This window comes from Hordeum vulgare, chromosome 2H, assembly GCF_904849725.1.
Source record: "Hordeum vulgare subsp. vulgare chromosome 2H, MorexV3_pseudomolecules_assembly, whole genome shotgun sequence".
Classification (NCBI taxonomy): domain Eukaryota; kingdom Viridiplantae; phylum Streptophyta; class Magnoliopsida; order Poales; family Poaceae; genus Hordeum; species Hordeum vulgare.
Genome location: NC_058519.1, coordinates 65,453,226 through 65,471,372, shown reverse-complemented (window position 1 = coordinate 65,471,372; position 18,147 = coordinate 65,453,226). Strand labels below are relative to the sequence as shown.

Genomic DNA, 18,147 nt, shown 5'->3' with positions numbered 1-18,147 from the left:
TTAGTATTTTAAACATTATTTTAAAAATACAAAGATGTACATGAAAAATTAATTTGTTCTTTAAAACTCTGGCATGTGCTTTAGAAAAATGTTCACGATGTATTAAAAAATGCTTGTCATATATTAAAAAAATTCACTATTTATTAGAAAATTTTCAATGTGAACTAAAATAATATTCATTGTGTATTTATTTAGAAAATCTTGAAATTGTGAAGAAGAAAAAAGAAACCTGAAAAATAAAAAAAAGGGAAATGACAAAAATAGATAACCAAAATAACTAGAAAGAAAAAACAAACATGAAATGGTACATGAGCTATGTCTCGCTTATAGGGAGATGGTAGCTTTTCTCGTGCGAAGGCTGTCCTTTCTTGCATAGGTATTGGACCGACCCATTTGCTCCATCTCCTTTGCTCGCTCACTGCTCTAGTTCGGCCAGGTTTTCTTTCTTGTTTTTTTTTTCGTTTTCTTTTGCATTTCTTTACGGGTTTCTGTTTTCTTTGTTTTTTAATCGATTTTCATTAGTTTTTCAATGTTATTATTAATTTTCTTTGTTTCATCACCGTTATCTATAGCCTTTTGGTTTTCTGAACTTTTTCTTCATTTTATTTCTCGGTTTCCACTGTTTTTTTACTTTTCTTTCTTCGTTTGTTCATCTTTTATTTCTTTTCGGGTTTCATAAAATTTCTTGTTTTATTCTGCACTGGTTTCATTGATTTTCTTGTGTTTCATTTTTTCCTGGACACCCTTGTTTCCTCATGGATTTTCACGTTTTTTAGGTGTTCTGTTTTTTCTGTGGATTTTTCTTTTGTTTTACTTGGTTGTGATTGTTTTTATTTTTTCTTCAATGCATGTCTTCAACGGGAACATTTTTAATATATTTTAAGCTTTTTCCAACACATCATTAATATTTCTCATTTATTCACGTTTAAAGCCTATTTTATCATAGAGAATGCACATTTTTTATATACATCACGAATATTTTTAATACATGTTTAAATTTTATGAAATATATGTTACTTCTTTTCTCTGCATGACCAATATTTTGTGTTTTTATATTTTATGTTTAATTTTTTTAAGGCACGTTCTACATTTTTACTATAAATGAGGAACATTGTTTTGTACATATTTCATATTTTCGAAATGTATGGGTTTTTGAGAAAAGTATTTTGAAAATAGATGCATTTTTTGCACATTTGTTTTTGTTAATTAATATTTGGGCCGAACGAGGTGACTCCGAACAAGCCACCACGCCGCCCTCTTCCTCTCTCGTGCCTTATTTCGACCAGCACCCTTTTTTATTTTTTATTTTTCAGTTTTTTCTTTCCTGCATGTGTTTACTTCTTATTTAAATAAATTTTAGCTCAAAATCCAAATTTTAGTTTTTTCAAGAAATCATAAAATGTCTTGTGTAAAAAAATGGTCTTGATTTATTTGAAATGTTCGTATATTTAAAAAGTATTCAAATTGATGATAAACAATATTCGGGAAATAAGAAAATGTTCTTGATTTTGAAAAGAAAGTTTTGTACTCAAAAATTGTTTGTGGTTCTGTACAAATATCCACGAATTGAGAAAATGTTCACAAAATTCGAAAATGTTTGTGAATTACAAAAAATCCATTGATTCAGAAAAATATTTCATGATTCAAAAAAGTTCATAAGTTCCCATAATATTCATGTACTTAAAAAAAACGAAACTTAAATAATGTTCAGGAATTTCATCCCGATTATTCCGGAGTTTCCTAAAAAATGTATCCCAATTTATATATTTATTCATCGATTCGAAAAGAAATCTTTACTGCTTCAAAAATTAGTCCTGAGTTTCCTAAAAAATGTTCATGAGTTTTACAAAATGTTTACGAATTTTCATAAAGTTCAAAATTTCGTTAAAGTGCTCACGATATTTAATGGTTTCATTATTTTAGAATTATTGCATGATTTTTTAAATTGGAAAAATAAGTAAAATAAAAACTAGAAAGAACATAGTTAACACGGAAAAATGGAAGCCGAAAAAGGGAAAAATGAAAAAAAAAATGAACGAAGATAAATAAAGGTTGACGTTTACATGCACCCTCAAGGCCGCCCTACTTGTCCGGTTTGTATTCATTTAAACCGCGGTATTATGAGGCCAGAGCTGAAGGTTTTTTTTCCAGTGTTGGCTTAAAAAAGTGGCTGCCACATAAATTTTAGAAAATGTCCATGATATGTTCTCTAATTCTTTTAAAGTTTTTTCGTAATTTCATTTTTTATGAAAATCTTATTGACTGAATGTTAAAAATATTTAATTTTTAATAATATTCACAAATTTAAAAGTGTTCACGAATTGAAGAAAAAAGTTACCTATTTTTAAAATGCTCATACATTTTCAAAATATTCACAAATTCTCAAAAGGTATTCACCATTTTGAAAAATGGAAGGAAAAAAGGTAAATCTAAGAAAATAGAAGAAAATATATGAATACGAAAATATATAAAAAACCAAAAATCTAGGAGAGAAAAAAGGAAGGAAACAAAAATTTATGGAACCTTCCCAAAACCGCAAGGGAATAACACATGAGGTACGAGTGTGCCGACCCATGTAAGTGCGGAGGGTGCACGTTTGCTTGATACCCCCATGGTATACCAAAAATCTTGTCGTGTCGTCCGCCATTGCTGCTTCAAAGTCCGTTGCCTAATGCCCATCCTACCGCCACTCATGTTAGTAAGTCTCTCTTTGTTCATCGAAAGCCGAACACCGAAGAGGTCGTTGTCAGCGGGTGCGATGCTTCCGTCCTCATTTTCAAGGATGATCAGTCAGTTATAACCGCGTCATGGCCTCGGAACTCTCATATTCACGCAACGTGACCGCATTACTTTGAAAATTGCCAAACCTTGCTTGTCACATATCCACCACAGGATCTTCACTCGCCACCCCTGTCAGCAAACACTCAAGCAATACATGTAGCAATCTCTCTTGATCTCAACCATGGAGGCGGGTCAACATCTGCAGATTTTCTAAGGAAAGTTCAGCTTTCAGTACTAAGAAGGCTTAATTTCAACCAGTCTTTATTAGGCTAGTACGTATCCACTTAGTAGAATACATTTGCATCAATTTCTAAACCTACGTGGACGTCCAATCTAGGGGCGTCTTTCACCGGTATGAGTAGATGACCATTTCTTTCGTCCCTGCCTGCAAGAAACTCCTCGTACAATTAATCTGCACCGAGTGAGCTCAGAAGACGCGATAAAAAAATGTGTGCAGGTTTATAGATTGGTGCTATGAACAAGCAATCCAACATAATCAATCATGAAAACTCCCCATGAAACTATCCATTTGCGACGTATCGCTGTCGGGATCTTAGAATTTTTTTTCATACATATGGACTTCGAGGCTGAGGGAACTTAATATCTTCTTGCAAATGTGGGCAACATGTACATCAATTTGATTCACTGTCACATTGCAGTTTACAACCAAGACAAGCTACCACTATTTCTCCCGGAGTAAGCAACCGGATTAGCTTCCAAGCTCCCATGGATTTCTTTAGACCCAGATGGCCTATAAAATAGGCAAATTAGAGAAGGAACGAGGGCAGGGGGGGCTAGCTTAAATCAGCTGATGGAAGAAGGCATCAAGGAGGCCGAGTCGAGCAAGAAAGCAGCCGCGGCGACCGAGGGCACCGGGACCAAAGTTGGCGTCATGGCCGACGCCACGTTAGGGAGCATCGGCGACGTGCTCAAGCTGCTGCCGACGTCGACGGTGATCGTGTACGAGGTGCTCAACCCGATCGTGACCAACGCCGGCGCGTGCAGCGTGGCGAACAGGGCGGTCACCGCGGTGCTCCTCGTGCTCTGCGCCGTCTCCTGCGCCTTCTCGGCCTTCACCGACAGCTTCGTCGGCGCCGACGGCAAGGTCAGGTACGGCCTCGTGACGCCCAGGGGCCTCCTGCCGTTCGGCGGCGGCGACGACGACGGCACCGGGGTGAGAGACTTCTCCAAGTACAGGCTGCGTCCGGCGGACTTCGCGCACGCCTTCTTCTCGGTGGTCGTGTTCGCGGCGGTGGCGCTGCTGGCCGACGCCAACACGGTGGCGTGCTTCTACCCGGCGCTCAGGGAGCAGCAGAAGCAGGTGGTCATGGCGCTGCCCGTCGTGGTCGGCGCCCTCGCGAGCGTCGTCTTCGTCGTGTTCCCGTCCAAGCGCCACTCGGTCGGGTACCCGCCGGCGAAGCCTGCCGCGAGCTCGCTGGCGTCGCAGTAGCTAGGCCGGCTGGTGATCTCGATGTATGCGCTCTCCCGCCGTGTGCTGTGTGCTTGTGTTCTGTGTGCGTACATTTTTAGTCGAGTTTTGTGTGTGTAGTTTTTTCTTCTCTTCCTTCTTTCATTTTTGAGGAGATTTGCCTAGGGTGCCGTCCGCATATAGTCTTGGGCTTTTGGCTCGTCGCCGGTCAAGAACAAGGGACGAATGTAAAAAAGTACTCCTTTCCATTCTGAAAATGATTGAAGTTTTATGTTTTTCCTATGTCAAACTAGCTTAAGTTTGACAAATTATATTAAAAAATGTGCTAAAATCTACAAAACCAAATACACACAACATGGAAATATATTTTATAAAAAATCTCATTAGACTAATTTAGTGTTTCTATATGTTATTTCTTTATATTATAAACTCGGTCAAATTGAAATAAGTTTGACTTAGGATAGACAGGGAACTTTTATTATTTTGGAACAGAGGTAGTGAGTTCGACCGTTCTCAATACTTTTTCTCATTAAATATTCTTTTCTCTTTTCAAAAAGGCAACCAAAGGGTATCTTATAACCATGAAAGACGTGTCGTCGTTTTTAGCCCGACGCCTTTCCCTTCTCCTTCAACAATGAAGTTGTCATGAGTGAGCATGGAAAAGGTCGTCACCGAGTAGAATAACAGGGAACATGTTTAGGGTATAGATTACGGGTTGAGCATTAGGAGTGCAGTCCTTGCAGCGGAAGAAGAGCTGACATGTTGACTCGGTGAGTTGTCTCGTCCCTCGAATAGTTGATCTCCCGATCCTAACGGTACAAGTGCACTGTTTCTAGAGGTATCTATGTTCGCGGGGCGGAATGTTTAGTGGCGGGTTACTAGACCTGATCGCATGACCAAGACAGTGGAGGCGGTTAGATTACGTCGTACATAAATCTATACACTACGACGATCATCACCCAACATAAGCAAGGTGACTCCACTTATATAATCGTCCCACCGTGGGCTCAACACTTCAAGCTTTGAAGACCATATGAGCAAGGTGGGCGGTTAGATTGACGTATTTGCATGAACAAGGGGGGGGGGGGTCAGGAGGGGATTGGGACAGTTGGAAAGGGAATCCTCCTTTGTGGTCCGTGGGGAAGTGCAATATGAAGCAGAAATGTCTTCATGTAAAAGATGAGGTGGATACTATCCGATTTGAAAGGAGAAGGTTCCTATGACAAATGTCCGGCAAGAAACCGAATAAGAAGGGAGGGTCCATCAGTAATATGGTAGGAGGTGTCGTGGGATGGGGTTTTTTGTGTTGCCACCATGTGTTAAATATAGCATGTCGGATGGTCCCGACAACCACTTTTTTACTCATGTATGGGATGGATTTGGAGGGCCTGAATTGTCTAGACGGTTGAATTTTAAGGAGCCTTTTGGACGTCTGTTTGATGTCTAAACCTACATGAGCGTCGACCTTGAAAACGACCTTAATTATTTATTCGATCCATTTATATTCATTGTAGTTTGTAGCCACGTACGTACGTTCTACTAGCATTTTTTTTAACAACTAACGTATGTTTGATGTCTAAACCGACATGAGCGTCGATCTTGGAAACGACCTTAATTATTTATTCCATCCATTTATATTCATTGTAGTTTGTAGCCACGTACGTGCGTTCGACTAGCATACTATAAGAGTCTTGTGTTAAAAACGTTTTTGTATTATATGATGGAGGAAGTAATTATTAACCAGTGATTTCCCCCTGATTTCCCCGGATACTTAGTTAAGTAACCGAGATCATGTCAGCATCCGGGACCAACGGTTGCATCAAATCAGCGAGCATCCATCACCTCCGTCTCGTCCGTATGGCAATACAGGTGACCCGCACCCTTCAGGCACGAGGGCCACATGCCCGCGCGCCCGGCCATGCACGCACGTTCGTCACCCACGGTTGGACAGGTTCCATGGTGGTTGGGATACATCAACCTATGGTTATACGGTCGGGGCCCTGTTGTCCATGCATGCATGGTACTGCTGGTGCTGGGTATAGCACCCGTGTACATCAGCCGGTACGGTACGGTGGGCCGTATCGATCCAGTAGTTGCGAGCCATCAGCGTCAGCCATAATACCCCGCGGCAGTTGTGTTTTTCTCTTGTTTTGTTTATCTTATCACATCAGAAGAACAGAACGAGTCCATTGGCTCTATCCAGAAAATGAATAGGATGGGAGGCGTAGCTAACCGGTGAGGATGGAGACGGCTCTTATTATGAACCAAAGCAGGTACTGTACCACTTGATGTTTGGATGACAAAGTTGGCTTGTTCATGTACTGTTCCCTCAAAACAAAGGTTATATATATATGCAAAGACTGCAGTACTGAAGACGAATCAATCTTCCTTGCTCTAGATTCTTCAGGCGGGTCTACATTTCAGTAGACGGTCGGTATATCCAACCTGATTCTTTGTGCTGCATCCGTGATTCTTTTTCTGGGACACCGCCTGAACCAAAAAAATGTTGTCCAACCAGGACTCCATATCCTGCCCATGTGTCCGGGTTGTTCGACACTACATTTCAGTGTCTTTTTTCTCTGTTTCGTCAGTGATTCTTAGGCTGAAGTACACCAGCGATTATTTTTCTCTATTTCTTGGACGAAAAGGAACCTTGCAGCCTGCGAAAATGCTCTTTCTAACTAAGATAACTTACCTAATCCGATTCTTCTGTAAAGGATAGACGATTCAAACCCCTTCTTTTTGAATATTCGGGACAGGGTGAGTACAAGTTACCGCTGCGTGTCCACATCGCTTCTGTTTTGTAATTCAGGCAACAGAGACCGTCCACCCGAAGCCACCCTGAATGTGAAAACAGGGCCAAGGCAGCAGGCAACAGCAGCATGGAAGCCATCCCAAAAATACATTGCTTCCTTCCACCCCCCCCCCCCCCCCCCTGGTTACTTATACATCAAATTCTTCAGTCCCACTTCAACCACTAGCCGTATACACAATTGAAAGCAACCAACATCACCTCTACCAACAACGCCAAAACAGATTTAAAAAAAGAAAGAACGAAAAAGAATGTACTGTACTTCACTAGAGAAGGACTCCCAGGAATCACACAGAGTGTCATCATTTAGCCGCCCATATCCCTTTCCTCGACCCCTTCTTGCTCATCTTCACCACCCTCTGCTTCCGCCCCCCGGCTGCCTGCTCGTCGGCGTTCTCCCTGGTGTCCGGCACTATCGCGACGTCGACCCTGACGATGTGGTGGTCGGAGGTCCCTTTGGAGGAGACGACCGTGTAGGACCCCGGCACGAACTTGTAGGGGGAGCTCGGCGACGCCAGTATGTAGTCCACCCTCGTGCCGTACTTGCACGTCCCTTGCACGTCTGGGGTTTCGGGTTCGGTGTAATAAGGTTCAGTACCAAAGTGTAACACTGCAAATGTGAATGTGGCATGCCATTGTGTACCTTGGCCTTTGGCCACGACCACCACGGCCTCGCACTCTCCGGCGAAGTCCTTGGCGTCCACGTACTGCCTCCCCTTGAGGTACTTCATCACCTCCACCTTGGGCGTCGGCTTGCCGATCTCCTCGTAGTACTGCAAAGTGCAGACGAAAAACCATCAGAATTGCTCATAATGCTGTCTAAGGTTTCCAATCATGCATTCGGAGAAGATTGAAGACCTTGACGATGTCGGCCCATCTGTCGGCGGAGTAGTCGGTGCCGTCGAGGGCGTTGAGGCCGCCGGCGAGGATGTGGGGGCCGTCGACCGAGCGGAGCATGGCGTTCAGCTGCTTCATCCGCCAGCTCTCGTCGAGGTGGTCCAGGTGCGTGCAGTGGAAGTTCACCTCCCCGGCCTTGGGCACCTCGATCGTGGCCCTCAGCACGTTCCTGCATGCATGCCCCCATATATCGCGCTCCTTCAGTTTTTCACCTCTCCACGGCAATCATCCGGCATTCCTTTTTAATGGCGACAGGCAGGGCCTTAGTTATGCCCGGACAGCGATCGATCGATCGAGGCCGGGAATTGCACACGTTCTTCTCTCAGACCGATCATCGTCGGCGAGATTTTGCGATCACGATCACCATAACCACGCACTGACGCAAAACCAAAACCAAAACGCAGTGCAATAACTTCTCGTGGCTCCCCTGCATGGCCACGAGTGGCTGTCCGTCGATCCGAATTGAAGCCCCCGGTGCCCATTCCCCGGAAAGGGCCTGCCCAGCTACTCCGGCACAGCTCGTCGACGGCGGCGGCGACGCACTCTAACCGTCGGTCGTCTAACCATGGATCGGAGACCGGAGGCGGCGGCCAGTGTTGGTTCAGGATCTCCGGTTGATGAGTCACGGGGAAAGCTACCAAAAAGAAGAGGGAAAAAGCATGGACCCTCGGAGCCGGCCGTTTGCCCTTGGATTGTGGACGCTGCATGCAGAGAAAGAGAGTGTGTGCGCGTGTGGTGCCAAGTGCCAAGGGAGCTGTTTCACCTAATCCATGGCTTAGTACCAGTGTATACTAAACTAATATAATAATCCTAAACAAAGAGGCAGTTAGTAGTAGCTACGTTGTGGATCAAGGGTGTGTCATACCTGCTCCCTAAGCATCTAGCTGCTTGTCGGACGTAGGGTCGGGTTGACTCGCACTACTGGCAGGTAAAGCCCGGTTCCTACTACCACTTTTGGGCTAGAACACGGGTCAGCCGGGATACTGCCCGGCTAAGCAACAAGAAGCTTCCACGCCTTTAAGGTTATGTCTGGATTACGGGAATTTCCATGGAGATTGTTTACTAGCGCGACCGTGCGCGCGCGGGGGGGCGGGCAATAATGCTGGGCGGCACAGCTCGACGGCGCACCGGCCACCGGGGTCCGGCCGGGAGAAGCGCATGCAATGCACCAACTACCGTCTACCGTTCATGCCAAAACGAGCAGCTAGCTGGTACCAGTAGATGCTACTGCTTGGGTCGAAAAGGACACGGGCTAGGCTAGCACGCCGGTGGCACCGACGAGCGAGCCGAGAGCCACTGTCCGGCAACAGTCGCCGCGCGCCCTGGCATGGCCAGCGCCTCACGAGCCCTGGTCGGGCGCAAGGACGAGGCGCACTGCTGGGGTTTAACTGCGGCCCGAGTCTTTACAGTGGAAGAGGATGGAACATTCATTCGGACTAGGACGTGACCTGCAGCCCCGAATCCGATGCAGAAAGGAGCCGACGCCGTGGACGGCGGAGGGCGACTGACCTGAAGTCGGACTGGTCGGCGACGCGGAGCGCCTTCCAGCGCTTGATGGGCCAGCGGGAGAGCACGGCGTTGCCGTACTCGGGCGCCCAGCTCTCCGCGAACACGTACCGCATGCCCAGCGCGCCCGCCAGCTCCGACAGCGGCCGCATCCCGCGCTCCTCCTCGGCGCGCACGTTCTGCAGCCCGATGATGTCCGCCCCCGTCTCCCGCAGCACCTCCTCCACGCTCCGCCGCCGGCTCGCGTCCAGCCCGCCCGTGACCACCTGCGTCAGCCGGCTCTGCGGCTTCCGGGCCCGCGGGCTGCCGCCCAGCCGCCCGCTCCTGTCCAGCGAGATCTCGTTGTCCTGCAGGTTGATGGACACGCGCGCCTTGCTCGGCGCCCGCGACAGCAGGCTCGCCTGCGCCTTCAGGATCCCCTTGGGCCGCGGCCGCACTCCCGAGCCCGTGCCGGTGCCGCTCTTGCCGTGCTCCGCTCCAGCTCCAGCCTCGGGTGCGGCGGCCACGGCGGGGGCCATGGAGAACAGCGCCGCGTTGAACGTCGCCACGCGGATGGTCACCGTCTGCCGCCCCTCGCCCGTCGCCGACCCGTCGCCGCCGCCGCGCGGGGTGCCGGCCTTGCTCTTGCCGCTGCCGTTGCTTCCCAGCCGGCGCACGGTGACGCGCGCCTTGGACGCCGTCGCCGGTCCGGCACCTGGGACAGCAGCGGCAGCGGCACCGCCCTGCCGGCGCCTGCGCGTGCGCGGGTGCAGCGCGCGGAGGCCGGCGAGGACGCGGCGCAGCATGTGGCTCAGCGCGGCCACGAGCATTCCACGCCGCGCGCGATCGACGGAAAGAGCGCGCTCCCTCCCCTCCCGCCTTGCCTTGGCTTGCGTTTGCGTTTGCGTGCGCGGCCGGTGTCGTGCTGGTGAGCGCGGCCGCGGGAGGCAAGCTTTGGCTTGGCGTAATATACTACCCCGTGGCCGGCTAGCGACACGGGGAGGCGACGGCGACGGCTCCGGCTCCGCGTGCCTCTGCTAGCTGCGGATCGCTTCGGCCCGGACAGCCGGGGGATTTTGTACCGGCACTGCTGGCTAGCCGGACACACGTCAGATGAGTGTGGTCGCGGATTATTCGCACGTACCACGCCTACGTACGTGGTCACAAGCGAGATCCGCTGGTCGCTGCCGCGTCGTCGTTTTCCTGTACCCTCCTCTCGACGGTATCTGATTTTTTACTCTGTCCAACCGTAGTGAAGTGGAGGAACACATCATGCCGTAGCAGAGTAGCACCTGCCCCCTTGCTAAATACTTACTCGTAGTTTTAGTTCAAAACGATGAGGTTATACCTGACCATCCGTCCAGCGGACCTGGCTTCTTACCGGGCTTATTAAAAGCCGATGCAAAAAATCTAGGGCCAAGCACGATCCGGCCGTCGGGCCTAAAAATCAAGCCCAAGCCTGACCCATCAATCACAAGGCTCATCGAGCCTCAGTCCCAACCTCTTCCTTAAACGGCGAGTCTAACCCTCCTCTGGCCCGGCCATCAGGCTCAAAATTTAGGCCCATGCCCGTCCCATGGGCAAGGTCGGGTCGGGTTGTTTATGGCTAAGTATAGGTCAGGTCAATTCCAATCAAAAACCCAAACGAACGTTTATTTTATCCGGATTTTGTCTATTTGGGTATGATAATAAGGTGGGTTCGATCGTTTTCATGAATGATTCGGTAGTGCACCAAAGCACGGTCGCATCTAGTCCGTTATGACCGACTCAAGGTCCCATGACTATGCAAATAACCAAATAAATCAAACATTGTAAATAGTTTTACAAGAAAAATAGTTCCATATCCAAATAAAAACACAATCAAATAGCTTTACAACCCAATTGAAATTGTCCTAAAATAGGTGAATAATAAATGAACCAATACATCTATCGGTTGTCAATGTCAGTCCACATGTGTTCTACCAAGTCACCCCGAAGGTGCATATGAGTATGTCAATCACGGATTTCACGATGAAATTAGCAAAAATGTTCAAACATTTGTCGATACTTAGTGCTCAGGCTCTATATTTTCATCCTCAAAATCAAACCATTTGTCGTAGATGTTGTCATCACGCTCATTCTCTATGATCATGTTGTGCATGATCACACAAGTAGTCATCACCTCCCAAATCTTCACGGTGCTTCATGTTAGTGCATGGTTTCGAACGATGTCCCATCAACATTGAAGCACACCAACAACGCGTTACAAATCATTCCTAACACTCTCTTACACTTGGACAAATCGCAGTCTCTTCTCTCCTTGTGGATTGGGCATTGTCTTCATAAAAGCTGACCATTGATCTCTCTTACACTTAGGATAGATACCGTCAGGTAGGTAGTATCCCTTATTGTAATGGTGACCATGATATCAAAGTTGACATGTGGGGAGTGGCTTTCTACAAGCCTTGCAAACACTAAAGAACGATGAAGCACGTTGATATCGTTGTGAAAACAAGTTATGCCGAAGAAAGAATGTCATCTCCATAGATCTTGTGAACCCAACGCTTCTAATATGACATTGACACCTTTCACGTGCCCATTCTACTACCCGTGGCAACAAAATGTACAGTTCTTTCACATTTTATGCATACAACCTATACTACCGCATGCCAGGAAATCCCTTTTCGTCATTGATCACCAACCTCTTTGTATGAGTGGCAGGCTCTCTCTCACGTACTCAAGACCAAACACTGCCACCACAACCTTGCAGAAAATTGTACATTGATAGGACCCATGTGGACTCACTCATACACACGTACCCATCCACATAGATCACTTAGAATACTATACGCAAGCATGCGAATAGCCGCAGTGCATTTTTTATAAGAGGAGAAGCCAAGCTTGACAAGGTCATCATCTTTGCACCCAAAGTATATGGGTCATATGCTACCATTTCAGCCCGAATATGATTGAACACATGTCTCGCCATAAAAAAATGACTATGAAATTGATGTGGTTGAAAGAGCGCGGTATTCTTGAAGTAACCGACGTAGATTAGGGCGTGGTCATTCTCCCTATTCTGGATTGATCTCCTGAACCGAGGCCAGTGCATAGTAATGTGGTCATTGATGGCCAATGTAGCCACCACAAGGTCTTCGCCATTCGAGCATGAATCATCCGATGAATAAATGAAATTATGGAAAAAAATACTCATTCTCACTATCCATGGCACCGTGTGAACAAAGTGTCTAACACCTTGCACTCATGGTGGGGACGTGAAGGGAAAGAGCACCTCGAGCTCCCCTCAAAAGCAACATTCGATGTTGGCGTTGGAGGGCGATGTCCTGCGGCTATGTAGCGCCTGTCGGAAGGTGTTGGGGTCAATGTGCGCCGTAGTGTCGTAGCTTCTCTCTGCATCGGACGAGCCACGAACACCGGCAAAAACTCCTTCGAAACACACATGTGGGCCGACTATGGTATGGCGTGGTCGTGGTTTGGGTGGCCTGACAGGAAAGGGAGCGACCGAGGGAAATGGGTAGGAAAGGGCGACAGCGGCGATGACATGGAGAGAGGAGGAAAGAGGAAGGGCAGGGAAAGAGAAAAAAACATAAAGAAACATATGTGACTGGGTGGCGGATCAGAGAAGGATAAAGACGTGTGTCCCGTCCGTTTGCAAAGGCGACCCAAATTTGATTGAGGAATAGGTTGAAACTGGATTAGAACCTACTCCCTCCATCTCAGTTTATAAGTCCGTCACGTGTATCTAGGTCGTTAATTTAATCAACTTATTGATAAGCATATATTACAAAAAATATATCATTAAAAAATTTAAATGTTCTATTTTCTAATGATATAATTTTTATATTAGACAATATATTTCATATAAGTTAAATTGACGATCTAGGTACACGCGCGTGCCTTATAAACTGTGACGGAGGTAGTAACATTTATCCAACTTCTTCCGCGCGTTGGGTTACGTTTTGTGTCCGTTTAATCCAAACGGATGCGGCCGGATCATAACTACAGAAGCAGAACGGGAAAAGGTTTTTCATCTTACTTTTTTTCTTTTTGGGAAAAAAAGGGTTTTTCATCTGTTAGCTTGCAAGATGACCAACTGTCCTAGTATAATGCACCTCCCGCAAGGAACACGTATAAGAAGAAGACGCAAGGGAGAAGAAGGATCGAAACATGGCGCTGGCACTACAGTTTGAGGGTACAGCGGCCGATCGATGGGGCAAAATTGACAAAAATGACCCCTGGAACGAAAGAACTCACGGATTGACCCCTCGGAAGAAATAATTCACCGGCCTGACCCTTTTGTGTGGCGCCCGACACCTCGGCGCCACACTGTACTGTGTGACGCCTAGGGGTTAGGCGCCACACCCCCGACCACGTGGCAGGGAGGGCCCCACCCCCCAGGCAGTGTGACGCCTAAGCCTCAGGCGTCACACATTGTAATGTGTGGCGCCTGACCCTTAGGCGCCACACACTGACTTACAGGGCCACGGGCCAGCCCCCTCCCCACCCCCCTCCCCACCCCCTCCCTCATTCAAACAGAAACTTCCATTGCGGCGGCTGGCTCTCATCCCCTCCCTAATCCCCTCCCCAATCTCCTTCAGATCTGAGGATTTCTTCCTTGGATTGATCCCCCAAGGTAATGTCCTCCCCCATCCCTTCCCTTTCCCATCCTTCTATCCAATTTTATTATGTTTTGGTTGAGTAGATTGATTTTAGTATATTGATTTGAGTAGGTTCTTAGGATTTGACTAGTTAGGATTTGGTTGAGTATATGAGTAGTTAGTAGTTAGTAGTAGTAGTAGGTATAGGAATTGCATTAGGTTTTGGTTTTGGTTGAGTATATGAATAGTGAGTAGTAGTAGTAGTTAGTAGTAGAGGTAGGTATATGAATTGTATTAGGTTTTGACTAGTTAGGATATGAGTTAGGATTTGACTAGTTAGTATATGAGTTAGGATTTGCATTAGGTTTTAACTAGTTAGGATATGAGTTAGGTTTTGACTAGTTAGGATATGAGTTAGGATTTGCATTAGGTTTTAACTAGTTAGGATATGAGTTAGGTTTTGACTAGTTAGGATATGAGTTAGGATTTGACTAGTTAGGATATGAGTTAGGATTTGCATTAGGTTTTAACTAGTTAGGATATGAGTTAGGTTTTGACTAGTTAGGATATGAGTTAGGATTTGACTAGTTAGTTGAGTATATGACTAGTTAGTAGTTAGTAGTAGTAGTAGTTAGTAGTAGTAGGTATAGGAATTGCATTAGGTTTTGGTTTGTAGTTAGTGGTAGTAGTTAGTATTAGTAGTAGTTCATATGAGTATATGAGTCTTATTTGAATATTAGTAAATGAGTAATTTTTTGTGATTTGTAGGATGGTGTGGCTTCTGAATGATGTTTATGACGCTGAACACCGGGCCTATTTCATGTCGGAGAAGAAGATGGTAAGTAGAAAATGATTAGTAGATTAGTAATATTTTGAAAATGTAATAAGCACTTGATATCTTCTTCTCCTATATGTTTGCAGGAGCTTACGCCCCTGAAGATCCGGTCTCATGGGGCATCCTCTGTAATGCATTACGATGAGCGGTACACCCCGTACATCGAGATGACGGGACTCCTTCCATTCGTGCAGCTTGTGAGTCGGTCAACTCCAAATCTGAACGCTGCGGCAGTCACAGCACTCATTGATCGTTGGAGGCCGGAGACACATAGTTTTCACCTCCGGACCGGAGAGATGACGGTTACTCTTCAAGATGTTTCCATGATCACCGCTCTTCCCATCGAGGGGAAGCCACTATGTATGAGCACTGATTCTGAGGGATGGCGGCATCGAATGGAGGCTCTTATTGGTATGTCGCCGCAGGAGCCGGAGGTGGAAGATGGAGGGAAGAAAGATAGAGTCCCTGCCGGCGCCACTTTCACTTGGATTGCCGCCAACTTTGCTCATTGTCCTGAGGACGCAGATGACGAGGTCATCCAGAGGTATGCTCGCGTCTACATGTGGTACGTCATCTCTAGGACTATCTTTGCGGACGGCACAGGCAAGAATGCTCCTTGGATGTGGCTGAAGGCGTTGACTGTTTTGGACAACAAGTTCAACTGGGGCTCGGCCGCACTGGCTTACTTGTATCGGCAGGTAATAAATTGTTAATATTAAGTACTCTCTGTTATCTTTTTCTGCTAAACTGATGCATGTTTGTTGTTACTTGTAGTTGGACGATGCTTGTCGCAGGACGACAAAGGACGGTGGAGTTGGTGGTTGTATGCTCCTACTTTCAGTATGGAGCTGGGAACGCCTACCTGTTGGACGCCCTAAAAGCTCAAAGTGGAATACCTGGGATGACCACGACAACCCTGTACGTCAACCTACATGGGCTTACAAGTGGGACTTGGTATCGGAGGTGGCAAGCGAAGTGAACCTATTGTACAAGCAGTACACCAACGAGATGGATTCGCTTACCCCCGAGCAGGTAAGATGGTTTCAGAGTTGACTTCCAGCTTCTATGTTGTGAGTGAAATGAATTGTGGTATTCATCTTGTGTTGTAGGTTGAATGGGAGCCATATGGTGTCGGGACAAACTTTGGTGATGCACACACGTTCCAGCTGAATCCACTATGCGTGCAGGAAAGACATCTTTGGCTAATGCGTTGTCCCCTAATATGCAATTGGGCGGTTGAGTGGCATCTCCCGCATCGTGTGCTGCGTCAATTTGGTTACTTTCAGCCACACCCGCCGGAGTGGGTGGACACGGACACACAGCTTCACAGGTAACAAAAAATAATTAGTGATTAGTTTTGTTCTTAGTGTTGAGCGAGCTACTGATGTGTTTTGTTCAAAGCAGGTTGGATAGGAGGAGGCAGCGAAAAATCAAGGACTGGCAGAAGCATCATAAGAGCTACGTCCTTATGTTCGAGCAAAGTGTGCAGGCAACTTCGAGCATACAACGAACCCAGTACCGTCAGCATTGTGCTCTTGCGTTCAGCAACTACCTAAGATGGTTTCAGGAGAGTACTCGTGTCGAGATTTGTCCGCTGGCTTACGAGGAGGACATATTGGAAGAACCCACTGAGTACGATGAACTTGCCCAAGGCGGTTACAGCAAGTTGATTCGCGAAGGGTACCAAACTTCCTTCGCCCCTGTCCTGAACTTTGTGGTAAGTGTGCTCCCCTATGTAAATTATGAATTCTAGCGGACCTATTCACTTGCACTTATTTGTTGTCATTGTCTTGTGATCATAGCGCAAAGAGGTCAAGAAACAAGCTGACGAGTCCGAAGATATTCTAGATAACACACCTGGAGGAAAAAAGGGAGAATGTGCACTTCGTCTATTCATAAAGGTGTTGTGTCATTATTATTATTTTGCCCAGAATGCAACATTATAGGTTACCTAATATATGTCATTTATATTTGAATCTAACAGGAACAGGGCAAGAAGTTACGGCGCCTATCCAACATTTTAGGTTGCCGTGACCCTGAATATGTTTCACCTTCGAGATCCGGTTCATCCGAAAGAAATACTCTTGACGATTCGGCTTCTTCGGACGCTCATATGGATGATGGTGACATTACCCAAAGAAATACTCAGGAGGATGATGCTGACACTCATCAGGTATGACATAGCCATGCAGTTTGCACTTTCAACCTTCAGCCTTGAACCTTCAAATTTGAACTTTCAACCTTCATGTGTATTAGGCTGCGGACGACATGACGTTGAAGGCTTTCCAACGCTCCGCTTACGTGTTGAAGCCCAGGAAGGAATTTAAGCGCTACTCACCGGATGATTATGCGAAAGGGAAGAATCCGGTGGCCGGGAGCTCTCGTTTGTCAAGGATGAGAAGCAGGGAGGATGAGGTTGAGGATGACGATGACGATGAGTCCGATGACCCGGATCAATTTGTGGTTGCGAGAAGGAAGAAGCTAGTATCCAAGAGGGGACGAGGCCCTAAGCGATTTGTAGTTGGTGTTGCACTTGTCGAGCTGAACTATTTATTGTAGTCTTGAACTATTTCGAGTTGTGAACCATTTAGTTCTAGTTGCAGTTGTTGAGAACCATTTAGTGCTATCAAAAGATCCTTATTGCTGGAAATATATTGCTTTCTTGCACTCACAAGATCCTTATTGCTGTCAATATATTGATGTATTGCTGTTCTAAGATCTTTATTGCTGTCAGAAATTGCTTTTCATATTCAGTTCCAGCAGGTTTTCACATGTGTGGCGCCTAAGCCTTAGGCGCCACACATGTGCAGTGTGGCGCCTAAGGCTTAGGCGCCACACATGGGCTTATACAGCCTCAACGCAGCCCCTCTCCACCCCCTCCCCAGTATAAGTCCATGTGTGGCGCCTAAGCCTTAGGCGCCACACATGGGCTTATACATCCTCAGGGCAGCCCCTCCCCACCCCACTCCCCCAGTATAAGTCCATGTGTGGCGCCTAAGCCTCAGGCGCCACACTACACATGTGTGGCGCCGAAGGCTTAGGCGCCACACACTCTGTCATGCCTAGAACTGCATCTTAATGGAGGAGGAGTTCAAAAATAGTGGTGGAGCTCAGATACATACGTCCAAACATACAACACAAAGCACATAGTAGTGGTGGTGGAGTTCAAACATACATATGGTTATTGAAGTAACTTACGTCCAAAAGTGCATACATAGTGGAGTTTCATTGTCATAAAGCGCGGAACCAAACAAGGTTCAACAACACATAGATTACAAGCATCCGGCTCTATTGGGTCGAGCAAGGCCCC

General features: G+C 46.6%; 2 protein-coding genes across 2 annotated transcripts; one reads left to right on the top strand and one right to left on the bottom strand.

The window, feature by feature from the left end:
- The first annotated feature begins 3,402 nt into the window (after positions 1-3,402).
- Positions 3,403-4,485, top strand: LOC123429582 (protein DMP2-like). Its single transcript, XM_045113609.1, has one exon. The coding sequence runs from the start codon at positions 3,593-3,595 to the stop codon at positions 4,229-4,231; it is 639 nt and encodes a 212-aa protein (XP_044969544.1). The 5' UTR covers positions 3,403-3,592; the 3' UTR covers positions 4,232-4,485.
- A 2,671-nt stretch (positions 4,486-7,156) lies between these two features.
- Positions 7,157-10,012, bottom strand: LOC123425025. Its single transcript, XM_045108696.1, has 4 exons — positions 9,429-10,012; positions 7,881-8,088; positions 7,666-7,795; positions 7,157-7,584 (listed from the first exon to the last, which is right to left on the bottom strand). The coding sequence occupies exons 1-4, from the start codon at positions 9,941-9,943 to the stop codon at positions 7,325-7,327; spliced, it is 1,113 nt and encodes a 370-aa protein (XP_044964631.1). The 5' UTR covers positions 9,944-10,012; the 3' UTR covers positions 7,157-7,324.
- Between the last annotated feature and the right edge of the window lie 8,135 nt (positions 10,013-18,147).